The sequence below is a fragment of the Drosophila albomicans genome, chromosome 3 (genome assembly GCF_009650485.2).
Source record: "Drosophila albomicans strain 15112-1751.03 chromosome 3, ASM965048v2, whole genome shotgun sequence".
In the NCBI taxonomy this organism is placed as follows: Eukaryota; Metazoa; Arthropoda; class Insecta; order Diptera; family Drosophilidae; genus Drosophila; species Drosophila albomicans.
This window is the reverse complement of record NC_047629.2, coordinates 52567313-52585043: the sequence shown is the minus strand read 5'-3', so window position 1 is coordinate 52585043 and position 17731 is coordinate 52567313. Positions and strand designations below refer to the sequence as shown.

At 38.9% G+C, this 17731-nt stretch overlaps 2 protein-coding genes across 2 annotated transcripts in view; one reads left to right on the top strand and one right to left on the bottom strand.

Annotated features, from left to right (window-relative positions):
* The window catches only part of LOC117569322 (uncharacterized), a 191158-nt gene that overhangs the window by 10483 nt on the left and 162944 nt on the right, over positions 1-17731 (top strand). The gene's annotated exons all lie outside the window — the stretch shown is intronic.
* LOC117571864 (mediator of RNA polymerase II transcription subunit 15) lies at positions 808-9292 on the bottom strand. The gene is made up of 4 exons (XM_034254259.2): positions 9202-9292; positions 8684-8951; positions 5639-6015; positions 808-2970 (listed from the first exon to the last, which is right to left on the bottom strand). The coding sequence occupies exons 2-4, from the start codon at positions 8718-8720 to the stop codon at positions 937-939; spliced, it is 2448 nt and encodes an 815-aa protein (XP_034110150.1). The 5' UTR covers positions 8721-8951; positions 9202-9292; the 3' UTR covers positions 808-936.

Genomic DNA, 17731 nt, shown 5'->3' with positions numbered 1-17731 from the left:
TTTTATGTATGCTAAAGCCTAAAAAGCAAAGCAGTCGAATTTCTAATTAATTCCTAAGTTTGTAATTTCTTATTTAGGTTGTCTTGCGGCATGCTTCATATGTTAGTTTTTTTTCTCGCAGACTTTGAGATAGCTTTATTCTCTAAGAAAATCCGGATATCCTTTAAAGTTAAATAGTTTTAAAGTCAACTTGCTTATAATTCTTGGATAATTCTTATTCAGTCATGAATTTTAGAATACAAAGATCACAACTTCAATTATTTGTCATTGTAAAAAAGAAAAGTACTCTCGAGTGTGCTCTACTGTGAGACACGCGCTACGTATGTATTTATAATGAAAGCTAAACAGTGCGGTATACCAAATGCTATACTAAGTATATTGGTATACATTGGTTAATATACCAAGGAGTGCAAAATCTACCAGAATGTCACCCAAAGCAACCAAGATCCGTAGGAAGAAGACATTTTTGTCCATACAAAACAATTTCTTAAAAAAGATATCGAATTGTTATCAGATCGCAATGAACTTTTCAGGAATCATAAATCTTAATTTGCTTGTCCACACAACAAGTGATGGTCTTTATCTCTTACTGAGATCCCTGAGATGTAGGTGTTTATACAGATGGACGGACAGACAGACGGACATAGCGTCTCGGTTGTTTAAGCTGATCAAGAATATATATATGCTTAATGGGATCGGAGATGCCTTCTTAAATTTCCCTATGAGTAAGCGAATTATTTTCTATACATACTTCCTACTTACCTTGTCCGTCGCATAGTTTTATGAGTTATGAGTATGTGTGTTTTTTAATAGTTTTATTTAGTTTATAATTTAACGTTAGACAAGTGCTGAACATACAGAAACATTTTTACAATACTTATGTTATACAATAACTAGGCAAAGGGCAAAGAGTGAGATTAACTAAAGGAATGCAACTCATTGCGCTTTCGTGGGCTTCGGTTCCGTTCCCTTCGTCTCGCTGCCAGCGACAGCCGTGTCTTGCTCGTCCCTCGGGCGGCGTTGCAAGTAGGTGACGCTGCCGCCGCCAATGCCAACAGCGGTCTGTTGTGCCTCCGCAGCTGTGGGCGACGAGATGATCTTCACCGATGGCTCCGAGGGCGAGGCGAGCGAACGTTGATGCGGCAGCTGATGTTGGTGCTGATGTTGATGCTGATGGGCGGCCAGTTGACGCGAAGCCAGACGCATGATGTGAGCATAATCTACTGGAGGATGATTGCGATACTCGGGATGCTCCTTGACGTACTGCTCATAGGGCACGGGCACGGGAACAGGGACCGCTTTGACGGGATAACCCGCTTCGACGAGGGCTTGGAACTCGGCTTGGGTCAAGGGTTTGCCATTGGGTGGGGGGAGATTCAATTGCTTGACCTCGTCCAGGGTGCGCAGCTTGTGATGCCCTGCAGCCGCAGTGGGCGTAACACGAGAGGGCGTGGCAATGCCTGTGCCCTGCGAGATATAGATGCTGGACTGCGAGGGAGCTGGCTGGGCAGGATAATCAATGGGCAGCGAAGTGGGAGCAACCACGGGACGATGCTTGATGGGATCCGGTGGACTGGGATAGAAGTGAGCGGCAGTGGGCGCTGGAGCTGGTGGTTGAGCACGTTCCGCATAGTCAGCATAGAGCAAAGCCTTCTCGTAGGATTTCGTCGAACTTGGCGTGGGCAGTTTGTAGTGCTTGGTGCGATAGTGTTTGGCTGGCTTGGTGGCCACCGTGGGTGCCGTCTCCTGGTAGTAGTACTGCGAGGGCTGCGGCTGAGCAGGTGGTGCCGTTGGATAAACAACGGGTCCTAGTCGCTTGCCACCCTCCAATTGTTGCTGCTGCGGTTGCTGTTGGGGATAAATCGGCGTCGGCTGCTGAAAGTTGCTGAACTTGAAGAGCGACGGCACAAAAGGTTGATTGTTGGCATCCAAGAGAGAGTTGGGCGTGCTGGCCAAATAGGCTTTGGGTTGACGCAGCGCTGGATGCGACGTGGGTGCTGCTGGATGCTGTGGCGGTGACGGTGGCAGACGTGTCACATGCTGATGCTGATGATTGACCAGCGTCGGTTCATTGCTGCTGTCCACGTAGCTCAAGGTTTGTCCGGGTCCAGGTTTATTGGCAGCCAGTAGCTTTTCGATTTCACTCTCGAGCGAGGATTTGGCCAGCGGATGATTGGGCAACGTCTTGTAGCTAATCTGCGGCTGATAATAAGCAATCTGCGGTGGCAAGCCAGCGATGAGTTGACGCTGATGTTGAGGAGCGAGAGCAGGTGCTTCATCCTCTTCTTGTTGCTGTGGTTGCTGCTGCGTGTGTGGCAAATACTTGGGTCCACCTCTGGAGTAAGTTGGCTGCACCAGCTGCTGCTCGGCCACATAACGTTCGCGTTCCCTGTAGCCACCTAGACCCAAGGAAGGATCCGCCTGTTGCAGAACTTTGTGCGTGGCTGCTGTGCTGTGTATGGCAATAGGTTTGGCCAAAGGTTGAGGTTGTCCGCGTGGCGATGGTTGGTGCTGTTGCTGTGGTTGCTGCTGCTGTTGCTGTTGACGCAGCTGCTCGTGATAGGCGCGCACTTGCAACTCCTCTTCGAGCAGCTTCAGAAACTGTTCCTCGGGTATGATTTGATAAGGTTGCTGAGCCGCTGCTTGTGGTTGCTGCTGTGCATTTGGAGGTGGTTGCGACTGTTGCTGATGTTGATGTTGATGCTGTGGCGCAGACAATGGCAGTGGCAGCTGATAAGGCGCATAGGGACCACCGCGTAGTCCAAGCTGCTGTGGCTGTGGTTGCTGAATGGTCACAGCGTAGCGTTGCTCGGCCTCCTGTTCCTGCTCCTCCTCCGCCACGGGTGTCGATTTCTTTGTCTGTGCTTCGCGATTGACGGCTGCTGCTTTGCCTTGGCTGCTGCTGCTGGCTGCTGTCAAAGCCTTGGGCTGATGCCGCTGTATATCTTGCAGATAAACATAGTGTTGCAACTGCGCATAAGAAAAAAAAAAGAAGGGGGCGAGATCAAGTGTTTCAGTGTGGGGGCGTGGTTACTAAGTGGCAAAGCACAGCAAAGATCAACGGCCAATGCCAGCACAACAAATGGCAGCTGTTAAAAGTGGAGCCCACTTCTCAAACGGCAACAATTTGAACAACAACATTAATCACACCAACAACATCAACCGTAACTACCTCAGCAACCAGCATCTAAGAAGACCCAAAAAAACCGTGTCAGGTGTCTGCTGTGAGAATCGCGTGGCATCTACGAGCACTCTTTATATAACACTTGCGTGTGTGTGTCTGTGTGTGTGTGTGTGGCAGCCACACAGCTGACGTTGACGTTGTCTTTTGGCTGTGGCTGTGGCAAACAACCGCAGATCACCTCCCTCGCCCTAAGCTAGGCCTGGCCTGACTTCACTTCACTTCACTTGCTCTAATGTTGCAATCGATGCGCATGTCGGTGGCAACAACCACAACAACAGCAACAGCAACAACATCGGCGTTGGCAGCAAACAAAATTATTTATATTACGGCTACACTGTCCATCAAAATGTGGCGCAAGCTGTAGATAAAATCTTCCATGGACTTTATTTGCTGCCATGCATTTTAAATACTATTTTTAAAGGCTGTTTTTAATGACAATCTCAAGTTTGATATTTGAATGCAAAAATTTGAACAAAAACTATGAATATCAAAAACAAAATCTGCATATTACAGAAATATAAGCGATCTTCCCAAAACGTTGACATAATCTACAATAAAATTCAATACTATATGCTAAAATCAATAATAAAATCTTGTTTTAAGAATCTCTTATTGTAGATTAAAAAGTAGATTGCACATCGTGATTTAAGATTTTGCCTCCTTGGTTCAATTTTGAGATTTTCTTCTTGAAACAAGATTATAATCTTGTATTTCAAGATTGGGCATAATAAACCTTGTTCTTCTTATTTTGACATCACAAAAATCTTGATTCAAGATTATATTCTAGATTTTAGCTCGTTTTTCCTTTCTGTGTTGTATTGAACTATTTAATTCGTATAATATCAAAAAAAACTTCTTTTTACTAACCTCAACTAATCTTTTTTCTAATTATTAGAAACAACATAGTTCAATAGAACAATTATTCAAATATTAGTTATAAACCAAATAAGTTAAGTGTAAATGGAACGCACCTTTTAAAGATTATATTATCTACAGGTATAGTTTATGGCTTTTCTAATTTTACATACATATATTTTCAAAAAACACTTTTGTATATCTTTCTACTCTTCATTTAATTTTAAATAATTAAAAAAATGTTTACAGCTCACTGTCATAAAATTGTAATTGGAAAGCCGAAATTACCTTTCAAAATTACTATAGGTAATTTGAAATAATTAGTTATATATTCTTTAAATTTTGTAAAAATTCTAATAATGTCAAGAAGTCTAAAGCCCTTTTGTATTATATGTAATATATTCCTTCTTTTTACACTATTCATTTAAATTGATTTTTAATTTTTTTGTTTTCATTCTTTACAATTTTTCATTTCCTTTACTGAAAGCCTTTGTGGTATTTAAAATAGTAGATTGCATATATTGTTAATATATTTGTGCTATTATTGTAGAATTAAAAACAGCTTTGAAGTTGTCTATCTACGATCTGCTCCATTTAAAAGAGATTCCGTTTGGTCAGCAATTTATGCAAGCTTGCTCTTTGTTTCCCATGCAATTTGAATGGTTGCGTTCGAGTCAAAACATTAGCTTAACCCTGTTGCACAGTGTTGCCTTCGCAATATTCACATTATTATAAGAAATGAGACGCTGTCAAGTCAAGGCGCCATCAGCAACGGTGGCGGCTCCCAGCGGCAAAACAGACGGACAGGCAGACAGAAGTCTAGTGATTATAACGATTATGTCAACTTTCTTCCCACGAGACAAGCAACGACAATAACAGCAACAACAGCGACAACAGCAACAACAGCAGCGACAACAACACACGCCCATTGTTGCAGGCAGGCAAGAAGAAGTTGCCGCTTGCTGCAAATTGACTTGGATGTGGCATGTAGCATGTTGTTGTTGTTGTTATTGTTGCTGCTGTGGTCTAACGCGTCAACAACAACAATAATTTTGCAATTATGCAGTAGTTGTTGTTGTTGTTGTGGGTGCTCGTGACTTACATTTCGAGTGCTTGCAAATGGCATTTATTTTATTCGCTTGTCGCTTTTAATTTTGTTATAAAGCAATCTTAATTTTTTTTGTTTTTCTTTTGCCTATTTCTATTATTTTATATTTTGTAATATTTATAAACATTGTGTGTGTTGTTGATTGCGGGTAATTGCAATTGTTTTAGTAGCAATTTGTTCCCAAAATTGTGCACACAAATCTGAAATCAACTTCGAGCTAAAATATTGGTCAAGGTTTCTACGCTGGGGGCCAGCGAAAGGCGCAATTTGACAATATTTCAATTGTGATTGGGATTATTTAGAGTTCAGTTGTTGTTGTTCAAGTTGTTGTTTTGTTGTTGTTGATGTTGCTGTCATAGCTTGACATCCTGTACTGTATTTTTTTCGCAAATAGTCGTGTAATTCAGTTGAGTCACGTTTATGCAACGCTTCTGTGACCGCAGGCCACAAAAATTGACCCTTCTCCTTCCTTCTCCTCCCTTCTGACTTACCTCCTGACTTTGCTCCAGCAATTGTGCGGCATGTGGACGCGAATTGGCTGCGGCAAAGTTGCGCAGTTGCGGCTCCTGATGCGATTCATGCTGCGCATGCTGATGCGGTGCAATGGGGCGTATGATGAATTGATTCGGTTTCGTGCCATAGATCGTCTCCTGTCCATCCTCGGGATCATCAGAGCGTTCCAATGGAGCTGCTGCCTCGCTGCTCCTATGATTGGGATACAGCGATGTCTCCTTGCTGCCCACCTGTCGCTTGTCTTTCGTTCCCTCCGATCCAGAGACGGAGGCGGAAGCGGAGGCGGCAACGCTGCTGTCGCTGCTCTCGCTTTCGCTCTTGGCTTTGGCTTCCAGCGCTTGAACACCGAGGTGGCCTGAGTGTCGAAAGTAAGTAAAAGAAATGACAACAAAACGTAGCAGTGACAGTTTAAGGCAGCTTAAGAGGATTGGCGTTAAATAGAAAGGAGCAACACAGCAGGGACAATGACAATAAAATCGACAACACATAACATTGGCAAATTGGAAAGGAAAGCAAACATTGCATAATCCAAGAGTTCATTCTAATTTCAGGTCCAACTCTTGCAATAAACCATCAATAAAGACTTTTATTGATGTGACGACTGCATGAAAAATGAGATATTAAATGAGATGCAAAAATAACTTTAAATTTAAATTAAACACTTTTTCATATTTCTTGCCAAAATGATTGTTTATACCCGCTACCCATAGGGTAGAAGGGTATTATAACTTTGTGCCGACAGGAAATGTATGTAACAGGTAAAAGGAGGCATCTCCGACCCTATAAAGTATATATATTCATGATCAGCGTCAACAGCCGAGACGACCTAGCCATGTCCGTCTGTCCGTCTGTGTGTCTGTGTGTCTGTGTGTCCGTCCGTCTGTCCGTATGAACACCTAGATCTCAGAGACTACGAGAGATAGAGCTATAACTTTTTTTCGACAGCATTTGTTATGTTTGCACGCAGATCAAGTTTGTTTCAAATTTTTGCCACGCCCACTTCCGCCCCCGCAAATCAAAAAAATCGAATAACAAGCGTAATTTTAAAGCTAGAGTTGCAAATTTTGGTATATATAATAATAACTATAGTAGTTATGATTCCTGAAAATTTGGTTGCGATCAGATGAAAATTGTCGAAGTTATAAAATAAATACTTTTGTATGGGCAAAAACGCCTACTTATAAGGGTCTTAGTTACTTTGGCTGACAATCTGGTATATTGAGCCGTCTATGGTATATTTTGAATGCAGTACTATATTGATATACCAAACATACCATATTTTAGTATTTTTTAAGTATTTTCGGTATATTTTCAAAATGATACCGCAATATTTTGCCTTTATTAAAAATGGGTAGCGGGTATCTCACAGTCGAGCACACTCGACTGTAACTTTCTTACTTGTTTTAAATGTAATTTAATACTCATCTACATTAAAGCATCATTAGTTTGTTAAAAATTAATGATTTAATAAATAATTAACGTTTCTTTTTAGCAAAAATTGTTAACATTTGCAAAAAATTAGTTTTATCAAAAATGTAAAAATAAAGTTTCCTTCTTAAGCACTTTAAATTTAATTTGAATTGACTGTCATGAGATTTGTAATAAAATATTATATGAAAAATACAATTACAAATGTGAAAACACATTTAGAAACTTATATATATAAAATTTATAATTTTGTTTTATTAAAGAAATGTTTGTTAAAAAATTAGCAAACAAGTAACATGTATAGAAAGTTTAGTCTGAAGACTAATTAAGCTGATAATATTTACTCATGAATTTTAATAATAAAATCTTAATATTCATTTTATGATATTGGTATATTTTCATATTTTCAAATAATATATAGCGTTGCACAAAAAAATAGCAGCCATTAGAAGGCCTTAGTCGAACTGGCTCATTTCATTGTCATAATGACTTGTATTGATTATTACAATAAAATAGTAATAATAATATTATTGCTGGACATTATAAAGTCTGGAATCTAAATAAATATTCCAATTAATGTAAATTGTCATGATACATAATTATATCTTCATCTGTTCATAGCTCTAAAAGAACTAAATTTATGTCGAAACACTTTTTGGCTGTTTGATAACTCTAAAATCTCGTATTTTATATTTTATTAATATATAAATATATTGAATGCATTAATAAAATATTTAAGTAATAATTAAATGAATTAAAGGACTAGTTCATTTTTATTCCAAATTGTTGAAGCAATTTCTAAATGGATATTTTGTTTGGCCCAATAAAGTTTTTATGCTTTGCTTTTATTGCTATTAGTCATTAGCTGATATAATAATAAACAATAGAGTTCGTAATATTGTGGTATCAAGTAAGATACAAATAAAGAATCAACGAGATTAAGCCTTTAAAATTAAATAAATTTCAATTCAAATTTGTTAAATCTTTTTAGTTTATGTTTTCACAAACAATTTGCAATACAAAATTCATCGATAACAAATATTAGGTATTTAAAATCAATCAATTAAAATTCGTTAAATCTATTCATTATTAATATCATTATTTTCTTTATCGTAACAAGCTTAATCAATTCAACATTCAGCGAAAATAAATCTCAAAATATTAGCTTGGTTTTAATTAAATTGTAAATGAAACTCAATTAAAGCAAAAAACAAGCAGTAATTACAATCTGCATTTATTACTTTATGTTATTACCAATCAAAGTAAAGCTGACTTTAAATACGTTTAAACCAAATTTACGACTTGGTGTTGCCATAAAAACAATGTTTATTCAGCTGCACTGAGAAAAACAGTTAATGAAGAGATATTTCTTTTAAATAAGAAGCGAAATATTATGAATTGACTGCAGTTGACTTGGGTCAACTTATTGTTGGCCAGGCAAAAATAAGATGTTTACTATGGCTCATTGTTTAAGTCAGATCTCAATCAGGCAATTAAAGTGGAAAATATGTACATAGGAGTATGGTAAATAAAAATAAATAAACAGCAGACAAATATGCATGCACGAAGTCTCTGTTGAAGTCTCTCGAACTCACCCAGCAAAAGTGTTAAGGCCAATATTTGAATTCTCATTGTGATGTGTTGAATGGGATGCAAAAGACAACGGAGACTAGTAATTGAATATCTTTCTTCAGTTCGTTGCTCGTTCGTTCGATTGTTGTTGTTGTTGTTGCTGTTGGTGTTGTTGTTGTTGTATTACTTTCACAGTCACTTTGGATGTGTTTCCTCTTTTGTAATTCGCCTGCCTTGGCTTCAAAAACTGCTCGCAAATCGGATTACAACAGCATGGCGCATTGCTGCTTTCTGCGGAAGAAGACACAGAAACATTTTTGAGGATCTCACACAAAATCAACTCGTCTTAGTTATATAATATTGTTCAAGATTCGACACAAGATTTGTGCAACGCATTTGCATTTCTTATATTATCTCTTATTATTATTTTTTAATCCTTTTCGTTGCGCACGCGTCTCAAATTTCAGTTGAAAATTTGTAACGCTTTAAATTTGCGAAAATAGATGATGATCAAGAGTTGAGTTTAGCGACGACGTTATACCGATTTAAGTTTTGTATATCTCCAAGCTAGGCAGCTTGGTTAGTTTTGATCGCGCGCGTTGCACGTTCGACAAACGAATCTTTGCCATTGTGCGGCCAACACTTGTATTTATAAAAAGCTGTGGCCCAGAGACACACACACAGAGACGGAGCCGAGAGACCGAGACTAGAGACCGAGAGCTAAAGCCACGAACCGTTGCCGACCTTTGCGGCGGGCAACAAAGAGAAAGGTTCGAGGCAGCAGCCGCTTCAGCAGCAACAACATCTACTGAAGCAGCAACAGTTACAGCTAAAGCTTCTCTATTGGTTGTCTTCCAGGGGGCTACTTTGGTTAATTCAACGTTGACGTCCAAGAAAAGCGAAACCGCTAGTTAGGCGCTCGTTTAATGGCCACCCGCCGCCTGACAGCAGCAGCCTCAGCAGCAGCATCGCCTGTCTGCTCCACAAAATGCTAACGTGACGCTAAATTGCCCAGTTCAAGCCACCAGCCAAAAACAACGAGCAACAGTTGCTGCTTGGGCTTGGGCCTGGTCGAGGCTAAAGGGCAGAGTTGCTGTTTTAGTTGGCTTTGGCAAATGGTGTGCATTATATTTAACAAGCGTACAAATTTGCATTTACATTGCATATTTAATAACACTCCGCCTTCGCAAGTTCGCTGCCTAAGTCTTTCGTTTCGTTTGACATTTGCAACTGCCACCGGGCAAAACGTTTTTTCATCGCATGCGTGGGGCAAACTGCGACTGCAACTTCGATTCCAGCTCCAATTTGCCCAATTGCAAATGCGATTTAATTCCAACAACAACAACAACAAAAAAAAGTCTCTTACCCAACGTTAATTGCCTGTCTTCGTCTTCGTTTTCGTTTCTTTGGGATTTTGGTTAGTTGGCAGTTGACGGCTGTTGTTGGTGGTGTCAAAGTTAACACGGTAGCTGTGAAATCTGGCGCTGAGGAAATCCGCTTAAAGTGGCTTGACAAATTATAGAGTCAACTCCAGTCTCCTTCTTGCTGTCTCTTTTACTCTTTTTGGTGCTGCATTTCCTCATCCTTAACAAATTGATTAAGACAGTCCAAATAAATAAGTTGATAATTATGGCTGAAGATTTGTTCATGGCAGCCAGAGAGCAGCATTTGCGCAACATTTAGACATCGATCAATTGCAGCCAAGCTTATTATAAATTCACCTTGTTGTTGCTGTTGTTGTTGCTGTTAGTTTGCTCACATTGTCATTTAGTTGTCTGCGTGCTGCTTGTGAAATTGTTGCATTGCATGCGAGACGAAGACGACAGCAGCAACAACAACAACAACAACAACAACCACAAGTGCTGCAACAGCTGCTGCTGCTGCAACTAGCTACGACAACAACAACAACAGTGGCAACATCTTCTTTTCTTTTACTGTTATTTATTATTATTGTTATTGTATTATAGTTTTGTTTTTTTTCTTGCCGCATTTTTCCTTCTCGTTTTTCTTAAACACTTTTTTCATGTTGTTTTGCTGCAATACTTTTGCAGTTTGACTTCACTTAAATCAATGATAATCATGCTCATAATGATCATAACAATAATGATGTTGATGCTCGAGAGACGACAATTGCACTTCGCTGTTTGGCATTTGCATTCAGTTTTATTGGTAGAATGTTGTCTGGCGATGTCTTCCAACTTCCAACTGCCGGCTGGTTGCTGTCTGCTGATGCATTTTGCACTCGACAGTTTAATGCTCTAAATTTTATGTGTATGCATTTTTTATATCGCGACAGTCAGGCTCAGGCTCTGTTGGACAGTAGTCAACCTTAGCATTTAGTTGATGCTTTTTGATATACACACTATACCATCTGATACACCAACAACAACAACAACAATCATCGAAACGAAAAACGAACTTACATGAGATCTTAATTGGCCAAACGCTAAGCGAAACTATTTCAAAGTTGTTGTTGCTTGTGTTGTTGCTGCTCTTGTTAATGAAATGTACTGGACAATGGGGATTGCATAATGGCAGTGTGCATATGTCAAATGTGTCTCGTAAATTGTAGTTGTTATTTGGATCGCTCTCTGCTGCTAATAATTATGGCTCATGCGAGACTATAATTTAAGTGCGACAAGCGGCTTATTAAATGACGTACAATTTTAGGCTAATTTACGGCGATTGCCAGTTGGAATATTGACGTAGTTAACTGAAACGCACTTTAGCACTTTGCTTGCAAAAGAAGCTCAAACTGCTTGCGCAAGTAAATAAACTATTAAAATGCTATAAATACTTCAAAGCAATTGCAATGCGGACATTGCATTCTACAGCACAAAATTTCATTGCATACTTTCGAGCGCAGCTGTAAAAGAATTGTTCTGTTTCCCACTGTTTCACTTCCACGTTCCGATTTCGTTTGTTCGCTTCCCTATTTTGCCTATCTGCCGCCATAAATCAAAACTGTCAAAATATCAGTTTGCATTAATTAAAAATGAAGCGAAGCAGCGAAACATAAAACAAAAAGGCGCATTCTAATTTATGTGGAAGTTAGTTGCTTGCCTCATTGGGTCGCAAATACAATTAATATGGCTTAAACATAAACGATTTGTTTGTTTGTCTTTTATTGGACCCCATGAGAACCAGTCGGGCGTAAAACCGCCATAAACATTAACTTTAACTCGTGATTCATACAATTGCAGCCTGCGGGCAAGTTGAAGACAAAGCAACAGACACCCAAAAGAGGAGTTCGCAATTTGCTTAGTACACAAGTTTATCTCCTCTTTGCAATCACAATCACACAAATCTTTAGCTCTAATATGTATCTATAACTTTGTCCGGGGATCCGGGTTTTTTGAAGCATGTCTGTGCCAGAGTACGAGTATGTGCATAATTTGCTAATGAGCCTCGCGTCCAGTCAACTGTAGACAATTTCGATTGGCATTACATGAATGTGTGCTATGTTTGTGTTGTGTTATGTTTTGTGTGCTGTGTGGGTCGGGGGCATGATCATTTTTTTTGGGTCTGACTTCTTTGACTCAGTTCGTGAGTGGTTATATGATTTGCGTTTTCCTGGTATTGCTTTATTTGGCTTCTCGCCATTTCTTCGACGCATAATCACAGAGGCTGGTGCGAGTGGAGCGTCGATTTAATGATCCGTTTAAGTGCTGCACGCTTGGTGGCAGCTTGAATTTTCACCTGCTCGCCGGTCGGTCGGTCGACGTAATCCGTAACCCATAACCCGTAGCATAGAAAAACAAAACGCTGAGACAATCAGCTTACCGAGTTAATGCTTTTTATTCACGCCACGATTCAAACAAACTAATGCGTTCGATAATGAGCCGCTGCCAGACAATTGATATCGATGCTCAATGCTTGATGCACAGCTCAGCATGTGGCCAATGTGCGACCTTGTGAAAATTTATTGCCGCTGGCAAACGGCATCAGGCATCAAGCATCAAGCTCGTTAAATGTCAAGAGGGCAAAAAGGAAAAGCACAGGTTGAATAGATCGCATTGCGAAGAGAGTTATGACTATTACGCATACGCCGCATTGCACAATGCAACTCTTGCTGACTTGATGAAAGAAATCAAGAAAAGCGTTGCACCAGGCACCTCAACACCCAAATACCCAAATTCCAATATAGACCCAAAAACGCCATCATCAGGGCACACAAAACAATGCACATGCACAATGGCAGTTATGAATGACGACGACCACGACTCCAACTCCAACTCCAGCTCGAAAAGAAAAAATAAAATATCATAATCATAGAAGATAAACAACACAGCAAAGACACAAAAAATAAGAAATCGAAAAAAATAAGTAAGAAAGTGTGCTCAACTGTGAAATACCCGCTACACATTTTTAATAAAAGCACAACAGTGCGGTAATATTCTTAAAATACTAAATCGATATACCAAATACAGATTTGGGTATTTATTGGTATTTGTTGTAAATTTTTACCAAAATAGTATATTGACAATTTAGCTTTCTGCACACTTTAGTATTTTTCGGTATAATATACCAGAATAATGTATGGTATGTTAGTATTTTTGGTATATTATACCGAAAAATACCAAAGCGTGCAGAAAGCTACATTTTCAGTATAGTTTTCTAGTAGTTTTTATAATAATACCAGAATAATTATGGTATATTAGTATTTTTGGTATATTATATCGAAATCGTATATACTATTCTAGTAGTTTTCATGGTATTATGATAAAATAATATTGAAATATACCGAAAGCTGCATTTGGTATATAGATTTGGTATTAAACCAAAATAATATACCGAAAAATACTAAAATATACCGAAAGCTGTATTTGAAATATTAGTCAAATGTCAAATAAAACTTTTAATATTTTTTCGGTATATTAGTTCAACACGGTATATCGAAAATACTAAAATAGTGTGTATTTGGTATATAATGTACCGAAAAATGTTAAAATATACCAAAAGCCGTAATTGGTATATCAATTAAGTATTCCTTTAAACATACCTTATAGAGTATTAACCAGAAAATAACAAGTGTTGTCAAAAAAATTATACCTTCATCTCATATAGTTCATACGGACAGATGGCTAGATTATCTCAGCTGTTAATGCTGATCAACAATATTTATATTTACTTTATGAGGTCGGAGGTAGCATGTTCTCTGCCTCTTACATACATATCCAAAGTTATAATACCCTCCTAATCTATGGTTAGCGGGTATAAAAAGATTTTCACACTACAAACAGCGAGTCGCTAGCGAAGCATGTAAACTCGTCTTTGGCTTAGCATTAGCAATAAGCTGTCTTGTTCCCTTTCTCCCCTCTTCACTTAGCTGTCCCCAAAGTGCCTTCATTTACATATTGGGCGTGAGAAGAATGAATGAAGCTTGCAAAAACAAACCAAAAAAATATAATATATATGACAGGCCAAAATAGACGCTATGTGCATCTTTCCCAGATGCAGCTAGATACACCTGGTCTGCTTTAATTAGATCTGCATACGTTTATTTAGCGCACCGAGCACCGCCCTTGCTGTATCTATGCAAAGATCAACACACATCCATGTCTCATTTTCAATTGCATGCTAAAAATTGCCAGCTGATGTAATAGTTTTTTTTTTTGTTTTTATTTCTTCGGGGTTTTCGCGGAACTTTGTTGAGGAATTTTTTTGCTGTATGAACTACGTATCAATTAGCATGCGGAGTTTTCCCAAAAGACAGCTATTTGCCTGGCCATGGTTTGTTTCTCTGTGGTCTCTGTGGCAGCAGCACAACAATTAAATTCTCTCCTCCATTAAGATGGCTTAAATGCCCGGTGATCAGGCAAAGCCACAAGGCTGCCAAAGAGTCGCGTGTGAAATATTCACACATTACACTTAAGCATTGAGCATTGCAAAAAAAATAAAAAGAAGAATGGCCAGCTAAAAATGCGCAATTACATAAATTTTATCTCTTGATAAGTCTTGGCTATTGTGAATGGAGAAGGATGAATGCATTAGCCGATCATCATCGATCTATCTTAAGCTTTTAACATTGTGTCCAATTTTAAATTTTTGTTTAGAAATGAAAACAATAAGCAATTACATAAATTTTATTTTTCGCATTCGCATTGACAAATCTTGGTTATTGTGAATGAACAAGGATTAGTGAAGTAGCCGAGCATCATCGATCACTGTTAAGCTTTTTACAATGTGTTACCAGATCACTTTTGCAACCTCTAAGAAATGAAAACAATGAGAGAAAAAAGCGCATATACTAAAATTTTACATTTCGCTATTCGAATTTATAAGTCTTGGCTATTGTGAATGATCAAGGATTAGTATTTTAGCCGATCGTCATCGATCTATCTTAGGCTTTTAACATTATGTCAAATTTTGCTTAGAAATGAAAACAATGAGAGAAAAAAAATCAATTACATAAATTTTATTTTTCGCATTCGCATTGACAAATCTATTGGGAATGAACAAGGATTAGTGAAGTAGCCGATCATCATCGATCTCTGTTCAGCTTTTTACAATGTGTTAACAGATCACTTTTGCAACCTCTAAGAAATGAAAACAATGAGAGAAAAAGCGCAATTACATAAATTTTACTTTTCGCACTGATAAGTATTGTCAATGAAGAAGGATTAGTGTATTGATCATCATCGATTAAGCTTTTAACATAAGCTCTTAACATTGTGTTAACAGCGTGCTTTTGCAATGTCTAAATTTGAATTTTTGCTTAGAAATGAAAACAATGAGAGAAAAAGTTAAAAGAGAGACCTTGCGTTACAAAACCGTTGATTATCAAAAGCATTTTGTATAGATACAAAATGTATGCAAATTCCACATCTTTTGAGTGTCAAGGCTTTTTACAAGAATTACCCACAAATGGAAATAAAAATAAAACTCAACTTAACGATGTGAAAATGTGTGTGTGAGTTAAACAAAAGCTTATTTTTAAATACCAGCAATTAGGCACGCACCCGCACAAAACACACACACACACAAAAGAAATAATCACGACATCTCTGGCAACACACATGGAACAATCCATCCATCCATCCATCCATTCACTGGCATTTCAATGAAGTGGCCAAATGATTTAATTTAACAACTATTTAAGATACAAGATGAGAAATGTCAATGCCCAGAGCGGTAAATGCGTAACTAGGCAGCCATTCAATACACTTTAAAGTGCGTTGCCTGTTGCCTGGCATTAAAAACACATCGAGACACCAACTATTTTTCGTCTAAAAAACTTGATTTTGGCCAGCAAAAAGCACAACACCAGCTCCCACCTTGGCATTTGAAAATGTGGCAAAGTGCACAACAGAAAAAAAGCTGCACAACAGGAAGATGACAAAAATAAATATGTATAAAACAAAACACCCGTTGAAAATTTCTTAATAGAAGCGCCAAAAGCAGCAACCAGTAAACAAAAAATAAAACTTTACAACAAAGTAAACACACAAACCGCAGATTAAATGCTAATGGTAACGGAGGCCCCTCAAGTCAAAGTTGAAGCCGGCAAGCGGCAAGCTGGAAACCGGATTTTTTGAGGCACAGAACAATGCGCGCATAAATCTTGAGGCAGCTTGAATGCAATTTAACCAAAGCGCCGAATGAGCGATTGCCAGGGATTAACTTTTGTTGCTGGCAACCAGCACCCAACAACCAAGTGGACAGACAGACTTGGCATATCATAAAAACCAGGTAGACAGACAGACGGACAGACAGTCTGCAAATAACCAAATCAAAACTTGACATTGTGATTGTCTCTCAGTCATTCGATACAACAAAAAAAGGAAGCAACTGCAACAGCAATCGAGGTGGCAATGTTGCTGCTGCTGTTGCTGCTGGTGAGAAAGGCGCCCCTATATATTAACGCATATTAAGTGGCATATTGTGCAATGCTGTGGCACATGCAAAGCAACTACAACATAAACAACAACAACTCCAACACCATCGACAACAACTACAAAAGATCCAACACATCTCGCCACATTGGCGGCTCATTCATTTAAAAATCCACAATCCTACGTGACATGCCAGTGAAAGTTAATTTGGCGAAAAATTATGAAATCCAAATGAAATGTTTTCCTTTCAGCTGCCAGTTGCCAGCACATTGTCTTCTTGGAGCGGAAATAAACAGGCAATGCCAACTGTGGCTCCAACTCCCAATTGCGGTAACAGTAGCAACAGCAACATAGTTTTGTCCAAGGTTAATAAATACATCCGATAAGATGGTGGCGCACCAGAAAAATCCACTTAATCAAATTAAACAACTGCCATTTCTTTCTCCCTCTCTATCTCTATCTCCAGTTGACTGTCCATGCCCTGTCTGGCCCAGCAATTCCCATTGTTATCGTCTAGTTTAGAAAGGCCACGCGACAACGCTCCGAGTAGAGTTGCGCGCGTGTCGTGTTAATTCTCGTGTCACATCGTGACACGACTCAACACGCGTGTTCGTGTTGCACGCAATCAAATTTCGCGTGTTCGTGCGTGCTCGTGCTGCGCACTCCAACACGACAACACGAAACAACACGACAACACGAAGCAAAAAATTTGATTTTTTTTGCCTTATTGGCAATATTGCTCGACTGCACTATTTTTTAGTATATTTCCTCAGCAAGAATTGGCCACACTGTAGACCACATACGATCACATTGTTTCTTTGAGCTGGATGCTAGAAAGATAAAAATGGAGAGGCGCATTCAAATTCAAGAAGCGATTGCCAAGGGGACGAAAAATACAAATTAATTAACAATTCGAAAGCCAAAAGTCTTATTTGGCAGACGTTTAATTTAATTGAATGCTGTGGTGAGATCCTAAACTTTGTGTGCTGCAAAAAGTGCAAAGTTGTATTCGCATACACGCCGAAGACCGGAACCGGCGTATTAAATCGTCACAAATGTGCCGTTCAAGCGGACGCACGCCAACCTACTTTGCCGTCTTTTGTGCATAAAAAAGTTCCGCAAAATGTCATAAATAACCTGGCCATCAAACAGTTGGCTTTCGTGGCTAAGGATTTACAGCCTCTCAGCGTCACCGAAGGTGAGTTAAAATATATGCAATATATGTACACATATACA

Coding starts and splice junctions, on each gene's coding strand:
- LOC117571864 (XM_034254259.2), bottom strand. CDS start 8,720: ATGAGAATTCAAATATTGGCCTTAACACTTTTGCTGG. Junction 6,016..8,683: donor GGCCTTAACACTTTTGCTGG/GTGAGTTCGAGA, acceptor TTCGACACTCAG/GCCACCTCGGTGTTCAAGCG. Junction 2,971..5,638: donor TGCTGGAGCAAAGTCAGGAG/GTAAGTCAGAAG, acceptor TCTTATGCGCAG/TTGCAACACTATGTTTATCT.